This window comes from Microcebus murinus, chromosome 5 (assembly GCF_040939455.1).
Source record: "Microcebus murinus isolate Inina chromosome 5, M.murinus_Inina_mat1.0, whole genome shotgun sequence".
NCBI lineage: Eukaryota > Metazoa > Chordata > Mammalia > Primates > Cheirogaleidae > Microcebus > Microcebus murinus.
The window spans coordinates 56,400,872-56,420,764 of record NC_134108.1 but is presented as its reverse complement, the minus strand read 5'-3'; the positions used below and the strand labels follow the sequence as shown (position 1 = coordinate 56,420,764).

General features: G+C 32.8%; 1 protein-coding gene across 4 annotated transcripts in view; it reads right to left on the bottom strand.

Annotated features, from left to right (window-relative positions):
- ASCC3 (activating signal cointegrator 1 complex subunit 3) overlaps window positions 1-19,893 on the bottom strand; it is a 318,336-nt gene that overhangs the window by 242,704 nt on the left and 55,739 nt on the right. For all 4 annotated transcript variants that reach the window (XM_076003099.1, XM_012738813.3, XM_076003097.1 and 1 more), the window contains 4 exons: window positions 12,507-12,627; window positions 4,977-5,181; window positions 4,105-4,246; window positions 3,376-3,501 (listed from right to left, as the gene is read on the bottom strand). In XM_076003099.1, coding sequence (XP_075859214.1) covers window positions 3,376-3,501; window positions 4,105-4,246; window positions 4,977-5,181; window positions 12,507-12,627 — 594 coding nt within the window. The remainder of the gene's footprint in view (window positions 1-3,375; window positions 3,502-4,104; window positions 4,247-4,976; window positions 5,182-12,506; window positions 12,628-19,893) is intronic.

Genomic DNA, 19,893 nt, shown 5'->3' with positions numbered 1-19,893 from the left:
AAATAAATTGGTGACCTAACTCAGAAATATCAGACCCAGAAAACTTTTTTTTCCTGGAAGAACTTGTGGGAAAAAGCTCCCTTGCTTATGCGTTTAGAGTATGGGGAACAGTAGTGTTTGGAGCTGCTGCATACACTTTTCCTTGGTTATATGGAGAAAGTCTATCCAGGAATCAGAGGATGAAAAGAATGAGAAAAAAAGCTGGGAGCAGTGGCTCACACTTGTAATCCTAGCACTCTGGGAGGTCGAGGTGGGAGGATCACTTTAAGTCAGGAGTTTGAGACCAGCCTGAGCAAGGAGGAGACCAAGACCCCATCTCTACTGAAAATAGAAAAAATTAGCCAGGCACAGTGGCATGCACCTGTAGTCCCAGCTACTTTGGAGGCTGAGGCAGGAGGATCACTTGAGCCCAGGAGTTGGAAGTTGCAGTGCACTATGATGATACCACTGTACTCTAACCAGGGTGACAGAGCAAGACACTATCTCAAAAAAAAAAAAACAAAGAAAAAAGAAAAGAAAAGAAAAGAAAAGAAAAGAAAAGAAAAGAAAAGAAAAGAAAAGAAAAGAAAAGAAAAGAAAAGAAAAGAAAAGAAAGAGAATGAGAGGAATAAAAAAGGGGATGGGTAAAAGAAAGAGAGGAAAATATAAGAGGGAAGGAAAGTGAAGAAAAGAAAATAGAGAAAAAAATTGAGAGAGAAAGAAAATAAATAAAGACAGAGAAAAAAATCTAAAGACATCATGTGAACCTATATATCCAAGCCCAGCACATATACTGCTTTATTCCTGGACAGACCACATAGAAAAGCCAATAAATTGTCTTCTTTGCTTGCTTTGATTTTGATTTCTATAATTTCTAATTGAGTGACTCCTGACAAATCCAGAGATCCATCTAAATTTTTAAGATAATTCCCTTTCCAAGAAAGTAAAAATCTTATTTAATGACATTAACAGTATTTTTGCACAGAATTGTAGAATTTTAAAATGATCCTTAGCTTTTAAATCAAATCACAGAGGTTTTAAGAAAACAGAACAAATTTATCCAATGTGATATTCAGTCAGAAAAAGGACATAAAAGCATTTTAGGACAGTTAGGAATAGCATGCAACTATAATCTCAGTGAAAAAAGACAGACACCACCCACCATCTTCAATAGCACTTTCTCTGATACATAAAAGATTCTACCCAGTATAACAGAGATCCAAGTCAAAAGATACATCTACTAAACTATCTGACATGCTGTTAACATTTACATTTTCTCCTGAGGTTTTTATTACTATTCAAGCTTATGACTTCTGGCAGAATCAATATCTACAGTGATATGACATCAAATAGTTTACTTATTTACATATGATGACATACTGCATTTGAATGTGTTATTCCCCAATTATTATTAGTCATTATGAACATGCAAATTAAAACAATGAAAAATCACTACATATAATCATAATGGCTAAAATAAAAATATAAATAATATTAAAATATAAGAGGCTAAAATTAAAATTAAAAATTAGTGAAAACACCAAATTTTGGTTAGTATGTGGAGAAACTAGATCACACTGCATTGCTGGTGGGACTATAAAATGGTATAGTCACTCTAAAAGTCAATGCTAGTTTCTTTAAAAACTAAACATGAAATTATAATATGGCTCAGCAAATAAAAACCTAGGTATTTATCACAGAGAAATGAAAACTTACATCCACACAAAAACCTGCACACCAATGTTTATAACAGCTTTCTCCATGGTGTGAACAGAACTATGTCCCCTCAAAATTCATATGTTAAAACTCTAACCCCCAATATGACTATATTTGAAGAAAGGACTTTATGTGGGGTAATTAAGATTAAATGAAGTCATCAGGATTGGGACCTAAACTGATAGGGCTGGTGACTATATAAGAAAAGAAAGAGATACCAGAAGTCTCTCTCCATGCACACAAAAAGAAGTAGCTATGTGGGGACATAGGAAGAAGGAAGAAGTCCTCACCAGAAACTAAATCATCTGGCAACAACTTAATTTGGTACTTCTAGCCTCCAGAACTGTGAGAAAATAAATTTTTGTTATTTAAGCCACTTAGACTATGGTATTTTGTCATGGCAGCCCAAGCTATTCACCGATTGGAGGACATTTGTTTTGTTTATACTTTTGGTGATTATGAATTATGTTAGTTTTAACATAGTTAAACAGTGATCATCCACATCATATGTGGTAGGTAGAACATTGAATATCATCCCCCACCATTGATTGCAAAGATGTTCACATTCTAATCCACAGAAGCTGTGAATGTATTTAATATTAGGATACATGGCAAAGGGATATTAAGGTTATAGAGGGATTTAACCCATTCAGAAAAACTTTTACTTGTATAAAATAAACAAAATTAAAATTTTATTCTATCATAAAAACTTGTTGTAGAAAACAACTTAAAACTGTAACAATAAGGAGTTAGTTTAAAAGTAGTCAAGGCATAAAATGGAATTCTCTGTTGTGATAAAATGATGCTGCAGAAATACATCTACTAACACAGAAAGATGCAAGTATATATTTAATATATACATTTACACACAAAGCAAACAGTATGTATGATATAATTCTATTTCTGTAAAAGGAAATACATATGTACACATGTATAGAATGGAACTAATTTAGGTTGGCTTTGGGTATTTTTTATGCTGCTTTATGCTAAGCTGCTTTACGCTGCTATAGCTTACTTGAATTATTTCATATATCTGAATGACTGACTACATATTAAAGACCCCAGCAACTTCATGTTGATGATGGAAAAGATTAACTTTAAATAATATGTATACCTTAAACTAAGGTTAAAAATATTTTAAACTAAGTTAAAAAATATTTTGAGATAAAGCAAATGTGACAAAATTTTTAATAAATGGTCAACCTAAGTGAAAGGTATATATAGATAATGCTATTCATGCAATTCCTCTGTAGGCTTGAAATTATACAAAATTTAAAAATTGTTTTAAATACATTAGAATTTATCCCCCCAAAAGTATTCTATTTTATTATACCTTGATCATTTGATATAATCAGTACAATATATGAATCCTTTAAGATACTGTACTTAAGTCAGTTTATATAAGTTATACCAAAAAATTAGCTGAAATGCCCCAAATAAACATGAAATATAGAGATATACACAAATACACACATAAATATGTTTAATGTATAAAGGAATATATATATGTGGGTTTTTTAAATTTAAACTGCCCTATTGTAATTCTTTAGTAAGTAACTGTGCATGTTTCTGTATTGCATTAGCCAACCACTAATCTTTTAAAATAATTTTTCCAATATAAATCCATTTATAACACAAATCACATCTCAAAAATATCAACTCTATAAAAGCTCATCTCACCTCATCTAAGTCTTGGATATAAACTGGTTTTTCCTCAAAGCTGACTGGCATTGGTTCACTGTAGGGAATCCTTACTTCTTCATAAAGCTTGTTATTCTCTCTTTGGATTCCTTCTGGTAAAATCATCTAAAAACATCAAAAACAAAAATCCAATAACAATAAAAAATAAAACATTTGCTCTGGTAAAGATTCTTTAATTAAAGAAAGAGAGAGAGAATTGTTTTATAACATAGCACTGGTAAATAAATGTAGCTAATTTAAAGAAAAACAATCCTAAATAAAACAAAAATGAGCAAACACAGAAAACCACACACACACACACAAAGCATTCATGTATCACATATCTCATGTGACACAAAGGCCACAATATGTGGATGAATCTTTAAGTATACATTAATTAGATGATATTCCTGAAGATAAATGTACTCATATAACTAGGAAAATGTGTAATATACAGTGTAAAGTTTAGTCAAACGGTGATGCCACTGATAAAACTCAAAAATACTAATTGCAAAAATAATGAAAAAGAGACTGAATAGCTACTATATGTCAAGAGCTTTATATACACTCACACTATTTATCTCACTTCTCGAAATATTTAAAAATAAAATTTAACATAGTCTAGTCAACTAGTACTGGACTCACAAAGAAAACAGGGAAAATCTAAGTGTCATTTCCTCAGAATAGACATATTATCCAAAAGTGGTTACATATTAATGCTATACATACCTTTGCACCAGCAATAAATGCTGATGTTTTCATGGCTTCGGCCTGGGAGTCATAAACATGGGGATAACGTATTTTTTCAACGTCCATGTCTCTCTGCCTGCTCAGAATTGGAACATTTCTAGCATTCAAAAGTGCCTGTTCTCTGAAAATATAAAAATAATAGGTCAAATTTAAAATCTTTATCTTGAAAAGGAAAGCATACACTAAAACAAGGTCATTATAATAACTATTTCAGGTATCCTTCTATCATAAAAGAGGAGAAATTAAATTGTGCAAAGAAAGATATTAGAAATCCTGAAATTTTCTGGGTAACGAAACAGAAATCAACACATTTTTAGATATTACTTTTAGATAACACCCTACAGTAAGTTTGACTTAATGTTCTTTATAATTTTGTTTTTTCACAATTCAAAGATGTTTATTTAACAAGGTATAAATTCTTTTTTTAAAAGAGGGTTTCAATATTTAAAGAATCAAGTGCAATAATGCCTTTATTTAATTATCCTTCTTTCTACTTCTAATTAACAACATGGAAATCATTAAGCTTAGAAAGAAAAGAAAAGTTTGAAATAAATTTATGTAACTTTTATAAATCTTAGCCTAATGGTGTGTGCACAGCACCTAAAAATAGCTTACCTTTATATTCTAAATCTCTCATCTACGTGAATGCAACCAAGAATATTCTAATTAAGCAGATCATTGCTTTCTTATCCCAGAAAATTAGGTTTTCACATAACAAAATTCTTTTCTTATAAGAAAACGTGACTAGAAGTAAGAATCACCTAAATTGCTAAAACTAAACTAAAAATGATAATGATATGTAAAAGTAGCAATTACAACACAAGCATTTTTCAGCTTCTGGTTTTTATTACCTCTGCATCCTCAATTCCTTAGGATCAAAGCACATAAGTCCTTCTGAAACTTCTAAATCTTCTCCAGCCTTTTTTTCTCGTCTGGCAATTCTTTTTTCTTCACGGCGATATTGTTTCATTAACTGCTTCTCTTGTTCAGACTGAATAGTGACTTGACAACCATAATTGGGTTTAACATTTTCTCCTAAAATTTTTTTACAATTGTCTACAAAGCAAATTTAAGAAACATAATGTTTCACAAATCGTAACATTATTTAACCTTCATGAAAACCACTTCTTATCCCCTACTGAAATAAAAACATAAAATATGTTTTAAGGAGATATTTTTATCACAATATATAAATGATATTACACTGCAGCTTAAGAAAAGTCAACAGTATTTTCTTCCTACAGACTAAGCAGTTTAATGTTACATTATAAATTCTTACATATTATATCAGGAACCTAAAATTTCAATTTCAAAATGTTGAAATAATTTTTGTTTATATAATGTCAATAAATATGATAATTATCAACATAAATTAGAATTTACTATTAATAATAAAATAAAATTCTTTACATATTAAATATAACTTGTTCATATGGAATAGTGCTTATTCCTGTTAAGTTGCATATACACCACTTATTTATTTATATATAAAATAAAATTTATTAATATTCACTCAGGACATACTTAAGATAATGACCAAAACAAATAAAGAAAAAGTATGGTCTACCTTTTAACAGAAACACAATTTAAACAAACAAAAAACCTGAAAGAAGGCCAGAACCACTAAGGCGAATCATGTCCAATTAAAACCCAATGTTTACAAAGTCAATTTAGGTCTGTGGTTTGGTCAACTCAACACTCAGGAAAAAGTATCTTCCAAAGGGATTATCTTCTGTGTTTAGTCAAATCTTTGTAAGCAGTAGTATTTTGACTTACTGCAACCCTAAAGGAACTAAAAAGAATGTGGCTGAAGCACTCCCAGTCAATAAGCATTTATTATATTGAGGACCTACTTGGATGTAGGCACTGGTGGTAGGCTATGAATACAGTGAAGAACAAGACTTAGTATATATTCCAATGGAGCACAGAGCAAGTTATATTATTAAATTTCAAGATCCAGTACAGAACAAAGGAATTAAACACAGCATCAAGATGTGAAAATTAGCTCTCTAATTTATTCTACGTCAAATCTTCACAATTCTCAGAAATTCATCTCTGTCTCATTACACAATTTTGAATAAGTCATTTAACTCTCAATCATAGGAAATAACCCCCTTGTATAATGGCTTTATAGGCCTTAAAAAGGAAAGTATATCTCAAAATCATGAAATAAGATATAATGCCATCTATATTAGGACTGAATTTTACAGTTCTGAAAAAAAGTATTTTCTTAAGTGAGTCTTATATGAATTATTTCTAAGTTAGTCTTATACATCTAGTATAATAATAGAACTTATAATGAACATTCAGTGTCAGAAAAAGAATGCAACATTCCAGTTTTCACATGTACTCCAAGCTAAAAGTAAAATTGTCTACAAAGTCACATAATCAGAAATGCAGATATTAAGCAGAAGGTTTAAAATGTAAATATTTTATGCCATGTACTTATGAGAAATAAATATTAAAAATTTTAAATGACAAAGGAGACATTTCAACTGATAAACACAGAAATCCAAGATATCATCTGTGAATATTGTGAAAATTGCTATGCACATAAACTAGAAAATGTAGAGGAAATGAACAAATTCCTGAAAATATGCAACCTCACAAGACTCAATTAGGAAGAACTAGAACTTCTGAACAGACCAATATTGAGCAGCAAGGTCCAAGCAGTAATAAAAAACCTAAAACAAAAAAACACCTTGACCAACTGGATTCACAACCAAATTCTACCCGACCTACAAAGAAGAGCTGGTACTCATAATACAGAAATTATTCCATAATACTGAAAAGGAGGGAATTCTTCCCACTCATTCTCTGAGGCCAGTATCACCTTGAAATCAAAGCGAGTAAAGAACCCAACAAAAAAATAAAACTACAGACCAATAACCCATTTGAATATGGATGAAAAAATCCTCAATAAAATACTAGCAAATCAAATCCAACAGCACATCAAAAAAATAATCCACCATGACCAAATGGGCTTCATCCCAGGGATGCAAGACGGTTCAACATACGTAAACCAATAAACATGATTAACCACATAAACAGAAACAAAAATAAAGAACATATGATCATCTCAATTGACGCAGAAAAAACATCTGACGAAATCCAGCACCCTTTCATGATAAAACCCTCAACAAACTTCACATAGAAGGAATATATCTCAAAATTATAAAAGCCATACATGACAAACCCACAGCCAATATCATACTGAATGGGGGAAAGTTGAAAACATTCCCCCTAAGAGCTGAAACAAGACAAGGATGCCCACTGTCATCACTTCTATTCAAAATAGTGCTGGAAGTCCTAGTCAGAGCAATCAGGCAAGATAAGGAAATAAAGTGTATCTAAATCGGGAAAGAGAAGGTCAAACTATTACATTTCGCTGATGATACGATCTAGAAAACCACAAAGATTCTTGGAATTGATAAATAAATTCAGCAAAGTCTCAGGGTACAAAATTAACATATACAAATCAGTAGCATTTCTGTAGACCAATAACAGTCAAGTGAGAATCAAATCAAAAACTCAATACTACTCACAATAGCTTTTACAAAAAAATAAAATACATAGGAATATACTTGACCAATGAGGTAAAAGATCTCTACAAGGAGAACCACAAAACACTGAGGAAAGATATTGCAGAGGATACTAACAAATGGAAAAACACATTACACTCATGGATCTGTAGAATCAACATTGTTAAAATGCCCATACTACCCAAAGCAATTTACAGATTCAAAACAATTCCCATCAAAATACTAATGTCATATTTCACAGGTCTAGAAAAAAATAATGTTATGCTTCCTTTGGAACCATAAAAGAGCCTGAATAGCTAAAGCAATTTTAAGGAAAAGAACAAATCTGGAGGCATCACATTACCAGACTTCAAACTACACTACAAGGGTATAGTAACCAAAACAGTATAATATCAGTACAAAAATAGAGACATAGATCAATGGAACAGAACAAAAACCCAGATATAAAACCATCTACCTACAGCCAACTGTCGTCAACAAAGAAGACAACAACACACAATGGGGAAAAGAAGCCCTACTCAATAAATGGTACTGGGAAAATTGGATAGCCACATGCAGAAAAATGAAACAGGACCTCTATCTCTCACCACTCACAAAAATTAATTCAAGATGGATATAAGACTTTAATGTAAAGCATGAAATGATAAGAAAACTAGAAGAAAATGTAGGAAAACCTCTTCTAGGTAACAGCCTGGGCAAAGAATTTATGAAAAAGACCCTAAGGGCAATTAAAGCAACAACAAAAATTATTAAATGGGATCTGTGATTAAACTAAAAAGCTTCTGCACAGCTAAGGAAATAATCAACAGAGCAAACAGACAACCTACAGAATAGGAGAAAGTATTCGCAAACTATACATCTGATAAAAGGCCACTATTCAGAATCTATTAAAAAACTCAAACAAATCAGCACAGAGAAAGAAAAAAAGCCCAAGCAAAAAGTAGGCAAAAGACATGTACAGAAGCTTTCCAAAAGATAGATAAATGGCCAATAAACCTATGAAAAACTGCTCAAAGTCACTAGTCATCAGAGAAATGTTAATTAAAACCACAATGAGATATCACCTTATCCCAGTTAGAATAGCTTTTAATAAAAAGTTCAAAACAATAGAAGCAGGCATGGATGGAGACAGAAAGAATCACTTATACACTGTCGGTGGGACTGCAATTAGTACAACCTCTATGGAAAATAGTATGGAGATTCCTCAAAGACCTAAAAGTAGACCTACCATTCAATCCAGCAATTCCGCCACTGGGTACTTACCCAAAGGCAAAGAAGTCTTTCCATCAAAAAGACACCTGTACTCGAATGTTTATTGCAGCACAATTCATAATTCCAAAGATGTGGTATCAACCCAAGTGTCCATCAATTCATGAGTAGATTAATAAAATGTTGTATATGTATACCATGGCTTAGTACCCAGCCATAGAAAAGGCTGAATTAATGCCTTTTGCAATAATTTGGAAGGAAGTGGAGATCATTATCCTAACTGAAGTATTTAAGGACTGGAAAAATAAATACCAAATGTACTCACTATTCAATTGGAACTAACTTCCTAGCACTCTGGGAGGCCGAGGTGGGAGGATCATTTGAGCTCAGGAGTTCAAGACCAGCCTGAGCAAGAGCGAGACCCCATCTTTACTAAAAATAGAAAAAAATTAGCTGGACAACTAAAAATATACAGAAAAATGTAGCCGGGCATGGTGGCGCATGCCTGTAGTCCCAGCTACTTGGGAGGCCGAAGCAGAAGGATTTCTTGAGCTCAGGAGTTTAAGGTTGCTGTGAGCTAGGCTGACGCCACGGCACTCTAGCCCAGGCAACAGAGCGAAACTCTATCTCAATAAATAAATAGGACTAACACATGTGCACAGAAGGAAGTTAAACTCAGTGGGTGTGGGTGGGGGGGAATAACAGGGCCAAAAACCTACCTAACAGGTACAGTGAACACTATTTGGGCGATAGGCACAATTACAGTGTGACTCAAGTATTATAAAAGTGATCCATGAAACCAAAAACATTTGTGTGTCCTTAATATTCTGAAATTAAAAAAAAAAGATTTTAAGTGTGGAATTGTAAATATTTTGAGTGACATACTGTGCTAACCTAATGTCATTAACATTTAAAGCAAATGTGATAGTAATAAAATACTATTATATATGCTATGATCATCCAAATAAGGAAATTATATGAAGAAAATATGTCTACCCCATTGAAAGTTTTTTAAGGTCTCAATTAGAATATACTGGAATACTATAAGACCAAAATAATATGTAATTTTAAAAATCAAGTTGTAAAGCTGCAAATGTTTAAATGTGTAATTCTCCTTGGTGGATTAGGCTAACTGTAGAGACTGCCAAGCAGAAATGAAATGAATAATCTTAATTCTAACATAAAATTCTACTAAAGAACAATGTAGAAGCCTGTATCCTTTTAGAATGTAATTATGATAGAAAAGGTCTTGCATAACTACCCAAAACATTGTCACTTTATGACATACTAACTTAATTGTAATTTTATAACACATCTTACATTAAACAGTCTCAACATCAGCTCTCAAAGTAGAAATTAATTCACAACTGTCCTCAATTTAGAGGTCAGTATACTATACCCAGTCACTTCTTACCTACCTTACATTTCTTGGTTGTAAGAGAAAGGGTACCATGGATGCATATCTGGATTAAAAGACTGATTATCAGCATGAAAGCTAGAAAATGCTAAGGGAAAAGAAGTCACTGCTTCCTAAAATAGTGATTTTGAGAGGTGAGAATTATACCACTAATACCACGGATGCCTCTCTCTACTGAGATAGTGATTTTGGAGAACAAAGAAAGAGATGGGATGGATGTGGTAAATAACATGCCATACTAAAGTTGCTTAATAAAGAATACAAATATAATTTGGTAGCTATGAGAGAATTTTGAAGGACCAATAAATATAAAATTTATATCAAAAGATATAAATGAGTAGGAATAGTGATAAAATAACAAGAGTCTGAAGATTTCTTTTTTCAGGAATACTTCCTTACTTCCCCTTCCCAAAAAAACTTCAGGGAAAATAATTTTTAATACATACATATCAACAAAATTACTAAAAAATATGCTGGTTATCAGCTTCTTTGTCACAGATCTTAGAAAAAAATTAAAGTCTTTTTGTTTAAATGCCCCAAATTTTCTATAGTATTATATAATTATTATTCTGAGAAAGCAATATTAATAATTATCCAACATGGAATAAAAGAGTAAAAGTAGTTGAAAAGAATAGAAACCATCTCAGGGTAGCCTGATGGCTCAAATTTTTTTTAATAATAATAATCATTCAAATTTAATATTTATTTTGAGTCAAGAAATGTGTGTTGCTTCTCAGAAGTTATCCTAATAAAATTTGTAGAATAAACATAATGAACACAAATGAAACTCATTATCCACAGTGTTCAAATAAACATACAAAGCTAGACTCATATAGAACTTTAGATTAATAAATTACCACTATTAAAAGCTGGAATTAGTAAATATCTGTATATTAGTATTTAGGAGACTGACAAATAAAACACCAAATTCTCAGAATTTTGCAACATCACAGGACTGGATATTTCACTTCATTCCTTTTGTTCTGCCAGATACCTATATCAAATGCTCCTAAACCTTGTTGACTTACTGCAATTTGTCTGATTATGTACTATTCAACAGGTGGGAGCACATTGGAGGAAGGCAGTGTACAAGTGTTCAACATAATTAAAGAACCAAGAGACATACAAAAAGACAAAGTCACTAATTCAAATCTTCCAAGTTTCTAACAATCTTAAAGTAACTCTAGGCTTCTGAGAACATTTATTAGTAATCAATAAGTAACAGAGAAAATCCATAAGAAATTTTGGATTTAAATCAAGGTTGTTTTTATCATTTCCTTTTAGTACTATAAATCATAAATATAAGGGAAATGATGACATAAGTTACATAAAAGAAAATAGATGCTGCATAGTTTAAAGAAAGTTGTCTAATTACTTGTACACTTTTTAAAAAATCTCCAACTATGTGAAAGGAAGGTAAGGAACATTTGGGTAAAGGTAAAAAAAAAAATTGTTTTCCTATTTATCACTTCAAACCTGAAGGTTACCAGCAGTTGTGTCATGATTAAGTCAGGCATTTTTTTTTTTTTTTTTGCCAATTTTGGCTTCCCAGCCAACTTTCCCTAATTATTCTGGGATTTTTAAATATTTGTAATACATGACACCGTAAGTGTTCAATTTACTGACTATAATAATTGCACTGCAGGGAACTAGGAGACTCATTTTTCTTAGATGGATGCTGAAGATTTCATAGGTGAAGTATTGTGATTTCTACAACTTTCTCAACTTTCTGTCATTCGTCTGCAAAAACTTAACAGGGATGTGGTGCGTGTGTGCGTGTGTGTGTGTGTGTGTGTGTGTGTGTGTGTGTGTGTAAAGGGGCAGGGGAAGGCAAAATGTTACTGACCAGTGAATATACATGAAGGGTATGCAAGTATCCACTGTATTATTCTTGTACCTTTACCACAGGTTTGAAAGCTTCAAAATAAAAAGTTGGAGAGAAATTACACTACGACTTGGCCCATAGTAGGTATTTCATGTATTTTCTTTTTTAAAAAAAAATTTCAAAATGCCATACCCAAACAGTGCCCTCTTATTTAGGTTGACTTGTATTTTTTTCATAATCTGTAATATCTACAATCTACTTAACAGACTTGGTATCAGTAAACTATATAAATACATCAAAGGATATAAAAAGTGTAATTATATTAAAAATGTTTGGTAACCAATGAAAATTTCCTTTAAATTACAATTACCACTAGACACTTTCTTACCTTGAAGAGCCTGAAATTTATGATCATTTGAGGAATTAAGAAATCTATCCACAATTGTAATTCTGTTCTGGAGGAGCTTCTCAATAAGTTCAAGTCCTTCAGGTCCCAGCAGTTCGAATAGCTTATGAAAAGAAGAAAAGTAAACAAATAAAATACCTGTTACCTCAAAATTTAACTTTTTCAAGTTATTAACATTTCATTCAGCAGAGGTGTAAAGCCAAATTAATACAGAAGTAACCCCAAAATTTAAGAAAAATAGTAACTTACATGAAAGAATAATTCTTCACATTGTTAAGGGGCTTTATAAAGGTTATATGCAATTATATAATTAAAGAACATTAATGTTTTAAAATAATTATGATTTGAATATAACTCAATCACAGATAATAAATACTTACACTTGGTTTTTCTTGGTATAAACAAATGAAATTCTAAAATTTATTTTATCTGTTTTTCAACATACTCAAACAGAGGCCAGACTACTATCTTCCTTACAACTTAATACATAAGAGCTGTCATTTTAGAGTTAAAGAACCATTAGAATGTTTTAAGGAATCACAACTACATGTCAAATTTTTATATTATTTTAAATGTTTAATAAATCTGAAATCTAAAACATAGTGCTGCAAGTGCTTTACATAACTATAAAAATTTCCCACTTTCCTATGCAGAGTCATTGCCAAAGATTAAGTTAATTTCAGAGTTAGAGAACCAGTGTTAAGATTCAGAGACTTTCAATTATATAACTTCATGATGTAACTCTTGTAGAAAGCCTTTAGATTTCCTCAAGTATGACCTGGTAATATATATTTTTTTTCCTGACCAGAAATGTTATACTCTAATTTTGCATAGACAAATGTTATATTCACCAAATTCTAACTATTCTCAGAGAATTCACACAAAATCATAAAATAGAAATTTATTCTGTATATGTATACAGATTTAATGTAAACATTAAATATTTAATAAATATTTTCTTTTTTTCTGTTCATTTTATTGAAGTTATGCTCACAAAAGGATAGTTAAAATAAACAAAATGAATTATTAATATTAAGAAGGAATCTGTCATATCAATTCTAAATATACTAGCCAGTATATTTATTGAACACTTATTATATGCCAGGTACTATAATAAACACTTTGCTAATCCTACCTAACAAATCCTCCTAATAATCTTTAAAAATTAAAATACTATTATCATTTTTTGACTGAAGAAAATAAATCTTTAGAAAACTTATACAAATTTCCCAAAGTTACATAGTTAATAGTAGAGTTGAATTTTGAAATGACATCTATCTGAATCCAAACCTAAAGAATCTTCCACTATACTATGCTAGTACTCTTCAGTATTTTCCAGAAAATTGTGACACTGAAAAATGACCATGAAATATACTGTGATAAAAAGATGCCAAATTAATAATAATAAAAGATATCAACTAAAGTTAAGAAATTTTTGAAAAGGGAAATGGCAGAGGAAGCAATAAAGCAGCAAGACAACAGAAACATATTTAAAAAATATGAAAGTAAATATATAACTCATGACACCACCTTTTCCTCACCCAAATATTTCTTAAAAGATTTATAAATTGATAGCAATCATCATAAATGTCTAGGAATTAGCAATTAATAAAAATTAAATTATATTCATGTAGAAAAATATCTAGCATATTAGACATGCACCAAAAATAATAATGTATTTTTTAAAAAGAACAAAGCCTTGAGAAGTTCTGCATATATATATATGAAACTTTAAGTTTGTATTGATAGTATTAAGCACTTATCTTAGTACCAAATATTCATGAATATCACTTTAAAAATGTCTATATAGATCATAATCAACATTTTTATGACAGACATTAAGAACCCTTCTTTTATGTAAGATATCCTGCATTTTATATTAATTTATCTTTTGAATGTTACATAGAAAATCTCAGCTTCCTAATGCCTTAATACCAAAAATAAGATTTTCTTTACCATCATGTCTTACATGAATACAAGATCACCAATGGTCTTGCCAGATCCAGTGATTTTCCTCTGAGTATTAATCATAAAACTATCCACAGTTTTTGACACTCTATCTCTCTGATTACAATTGTTTTTCCTTTCTCAGCCTTTCTTGTTCCTAATTTCCCGAGTTTTTTCCACAGCTCAAGATAAAGTCTTTCATTCTATTTTTTCCCTAACAAGTAATGTATCCATTCTCAGGTACAGGGCCACCCAACAGAAGCCACAAAGTCTGTGTACTACACAAATCCGGGGAACAATGAGCACACAGACTCCAGTGTGAATGGTATCCAAGGAAATAAAACCCAGCAGCCTTTCTCAGAATGAGTCATTTAAAGTAAAGTGCTTATAAGAGTACCTAGCCATAAGAAGTCAGTATTTGTTAGCTATTATTATATAGCTATACCAACTTCATTATACCAACAGCCAGGTGATTCTTTTAAAACATGTCCTTCCTCAGTTCAAAACCCCACAATGACTTCTGATCTGAGTTAAAGCCAAAGTCCTTAAATATGACATAGCATCCCCATATGTACTCATTTCTCTATGATCTCATTTCCTACAATGTTCCCCTTCATGCTCATTGCTTCAGCCATTCTGTCCTTTTTACTATTCCTTAAGTATACACCCACCTTTGCACCTGATGTTCCCTATAACTAAAATACCCTGCTAACAGATATTTACATAGATTGTTCCCTTAATTCCTTCAGAGAAAACGTCACCTTACCAGAATGCCCTTTTCTAATCAATCTATCTAAAATGCACATCCCACTTTCTCTCCCTATACTTGTACCATCTGACATACACTTTTTCTTTTCCTTTCTGCCTTTCTCCTCCGGTGCCTTTCCCAACGACATATCAGAATTTAAGCTCTGTAAGAGGACTTTTGCCTATTTACCTCTCCTGTACCAAAGTCACCTAAAAACACTGTCTGACACAGTAAATATTTCCAGAATTGAACTGAAAATCACATAAACTACGACCAAATGGAAATGAATCACAAGACCATTTGTCCACTCAAATTTTTCCATATTTAGTCTCATACAGTCCTGCCCTTATTAACGAATTTCACTTTAAAATAAGATAATCTTGGGCAGGCATGGTGACACATGCCCATAATCCCCGTACTTTGGAAGCTGAGGTGGTGGAGATCACTTGAGGCCAGGAGTTCAAGACCAGCCTGAACAACATAGCAAGACCATATCTCTATGAAAATAAGAAAAATTTAGCTCGGCACAGTGGTGCGCACCTGAAGTTCCAGCTACTCAGGTGGCTGAGGCAGGAAGATCACTTGAGCCCAGAAGTTGGAGGTTGCAATGAGCTATAGTCATTGAACTATACTCTAGCCTGTGAGACAAGAGTTCCACTCCATCTCAAAAAAAAAAAAAAAAAAAAAAGGAGATACTATGGATTTCATATAATATATATTAATTTTTACAAATGTCATCACTAAATTGGTAGATTATAGCTCTAATAAGATCAAACATGAAAAAAATACTCATAACTAAAGTAATCACCACATTCCTCAAATTAGCTTTCCCTTCTCATCACCAATTCTGTTAATGATACATCAATCACTCAATGAAATTCAAGTTCAAAATCTTCTGATAAGGATTTATTCTTTACTCTAGTTCACTTAATATCAAATCATACTACAAGTCAATTGATTGTTCTTCTTTCAAAAATATCATAAAAGTAGAGAAATTTAAAAATATACAAAGGACAGTTTATAGAATAAAATTACAAATAGTTCTTAGAAGATATATCAAAACACACTTAAAGATGCTCAGCCTTACTTTTTATAAAAAATTAAAATTATATTTATTTTTGTTAACCTTTCAGATTATCAAAAATCCAATAGTTGAATAATACTCTTTGTTAGCATGGTTAAGAGGAAACAGACAATCTCAAACACTGATTGAGAAAGCATAAACTGGCATGCCCCCTGAAAGGGGGCAATTTGGCAATATCTCCCAAATTACAAAAGTACATGCCCTTTGACCTATGAAATACTATTTATCTATAAAATAGAATGAAGATGTTCTTTGTGTTCTAATATAAAATGATCTCCTGGTCTTCTGAGTTGCCCTACAGCTCAAATTGTAAAAACAAATTGAACTAACTGAATATTTGTGGCATATTTTACCCTTTTTCAAATCATTTAGCCCTGGGCCATATCTAAAAACTTAGTTCAAGTTTCACATTTTAAAATAATTTTGAGAGATCAACTTCTAGCATGAAACTGTGAGGAGCCCTGTAAACTGTTCCCTAATGAAACTGAGGAAAGCTATAATAAAACAACCATTTGAAGCCTCTGGAAATGGTCCTAGAGGCATATAGCAAATGAAGAAGTATCTATTCAAAAAAATCTATAAACACTTAACAAGAAAAGCAAAAGTCTGTGGTATCAGAATCAAAACAACTCCCTCCCTTTCCCTTCCCAGATCAGCAAGGCAAAAATGCCAACCCAGACTGTTGCAGCCAAGAACACAGAGTTCACTCACCTCTAGCTCCCAAAGGGCTTTCTCCCTATAAGGAGCTGGACATTAGCATTTCTCAATCTGTCCCCATCTATCTGTTCCTGAGGCTAAGTTTCCAGCAAGTGTAGTCATGAAGTGGGGCTCCCTTCTTCTACCCAGCCCCCACTCATGGGATGGAGGCTCTATCTTTGGGTCAAACACCATGCAAAATACAGGTGCCCCAATTACCCTTAACCTGGGCTCATCAAAAGGCAGTCATTCCACATTAAATAAAACAAATCTAGGAGACCTTAGGCTACTGTCTACCCTCTCTATCACATAATCAGCTTCTTGAGTAGGGATATTATTTAGAGAGAGGCTTGCCATTGCCCCCACCCTCAGCTTCACAGCTATGCCTCAAAGAATCTGCCTAAGAGGTAGAAATAGGCCATAAAACAGTTCCAAGATGCCAAGTCAATACCTATAGTCAGGAGGCTAAGGCAGGAGAATTCTTTGAGCCTAGGAGTTCGAGGCTGTAGTACACTATGACTGTGCCAGTGAATAGCCACTACACTCCAGGCTGGGCAATAAGACCTCATCTCTTCTGAAGTGAGGTAACACAAGAATGGAAGAATAGACACCACAGGTACTCCCCATCAAATTGGCAATGACTAATCAACATGATGGTGCTCACACAGTAGTAATATTCTTAGGGGGCAGGGGAGTTTGGGATGGGTAAACTCACAACTCATGGTGAGCATTGTAGTGGGGGAAGGGCATGTCTCCAATCATGGTTAGGATGTGGCAAAGTCATAACATCTAACAAAATGTTTATACCCCCATAATTTCCTGAAATAAAAAAAAAAGAACAGAGGAAAAAAAAAAAAAAACAAACACAGATATAGCTCCCAATATTCCCAAAGGAACTGACCTCCTTGGTAAGAAGACATGAAGTCAAAGTCTAAGGGCTCTCTCAAAAACTTCTAAGGTTGTAGTGAACCACAATTAAGAAAAGATTCACAGATTTAAGGATTAGGCTACAGGAGATAATTGAGTAAAGAGACAACTGGGAGGAGCCCTGTTGGGATCAGAATAAATACCAACACTGACCTTCAAAATTGCTCTTTCAAAGGGGCCACAAACTAATTGCATTAGTTTGTACAGCAATTTATGCACCGTGGAAATATTACAAACAATAGAGCAATAGAAGCTTGCAAGTAGCAGAGTTTAAAAGGTGGTATGAAAGAAAGGAAAGTGTGAAAACAAAAAAGAGCCCTATGAAAACTACGCTCCTCCTAAGGTAACGTGGACATACCTAATTAATGGTGCTTCATGAGGAATAACACCAAAAACTTAACATTATGGAATGAGAAGGGATAGAACTGTCTTTACTAAAATAACCCAGCCAGTCACTAAACACATAAACAAGCAAGTACCAACAACTAACCCCATAAAGGGCAGGGGACAAAAACCCAGAGTAGCCATAATATATTATCTAAAATGTCCATTTACTAACAAAAAATAATGAGACTTGCAAAGAAACTGGAAAGTATGATCCACATACCGGGGTTGGTGAGGGTGGGGGTGAAACAGCAATCAATAGAAATTACTTATGAGAGTGATCAGATGTAAAATAGAAAAAGACTTCCAAGTAGGCACAAATATGTTCAAAGAACTAAAGGAAACTATGATTAAAAAATTAAACCATGATAAAGTAGTAAAGACAAGTTCAAATCAAATAGGGAGAAATAAAAGATAGAATTTTTAAAAAGAACAAAATGGAAATTCTGCAGTTCAAAAGTATAACAACTGAAATAAAAAATACATTAGAAGGGCTCAACACTAGATTTGAGCTAACAGAAAAGAGAAATTGGCAAACTGAAAGGTAGAGATTATGACACTCAAAGAAAAAAAAGATAAAGCAAATAAAAAAAATGAACAGAGACACAGAAAAATGTGAAACATCATTAAGTGCACCAAATACGCATACTCAGAACAACCAAAGAAAAGAAAAACATTTGAAAAAATAAAAACTTAAAACTTCTCAAATTTATTGAAAAACACTAACCCACACATCCAGGATTCTTAATGAACTCCAAGAACACTAAACACAAAGAGATCCAGAAACATATACTCATAGTAAAAATGCTATGACAAAAAAGTTATAGACAAAGAAAAAATAATTAAAACAGCAAGGAAAAAATAATTCTGCACTTAAAAGGGGACGACAAGCTGGGCGCAGTGGCTCACGCCTGTAATCCTAGCACTCTGGGAGGCTGAGGCGGGTGAATTGCTCAAGGTCAGGAGTTCAAAACCAGCCTGAGCGAGACCCCGTCTCTACTATAAAAATAGAAAGAAATTACTTGGCCAACTAATATATATATATATATATATATATATATATATATATATATATATATATAAATTAGCCGAGCATGGTGGCGCATGTCTGTAGTCCCAGCTACTCGGGAGGCTGACACAGGAGGATTGCTTGAGCCCAGGAGTTCAAAAACAGCCTGAGCGAGACCCTGTCTCTACTATAAAAATAGGAAGAAATTAATTGACCAACTAATATATATATTAAAAAAAATTAGCCGAGCATGGTGGCGCAAGCCTGTAGTCCCAGCTACTCAGGAGGCTGACACAGGAGGATTGCTTGAGCCCAGGAGTTTGAGGTTGCTGTGAGCTAGGCTGATGCCACGGCACTCACTCTAGCCTGGGCAACAAAGCGAGACTCTGTTTCAATAAAAAAAAAAGGGGGATGACAAAAAACTGCTGTCTTCCCAGCAGCAACAATGAAGGCCAGACATGATGGTAGCATAACATATTCAAAGAGCTAAAAAAAAAAAGAAACAAAAAAGGAAAATCAAAAACCTGTTAAACCAAATCAAACTTGTCAAAACATCCGGCAAAGCTATCCTTCA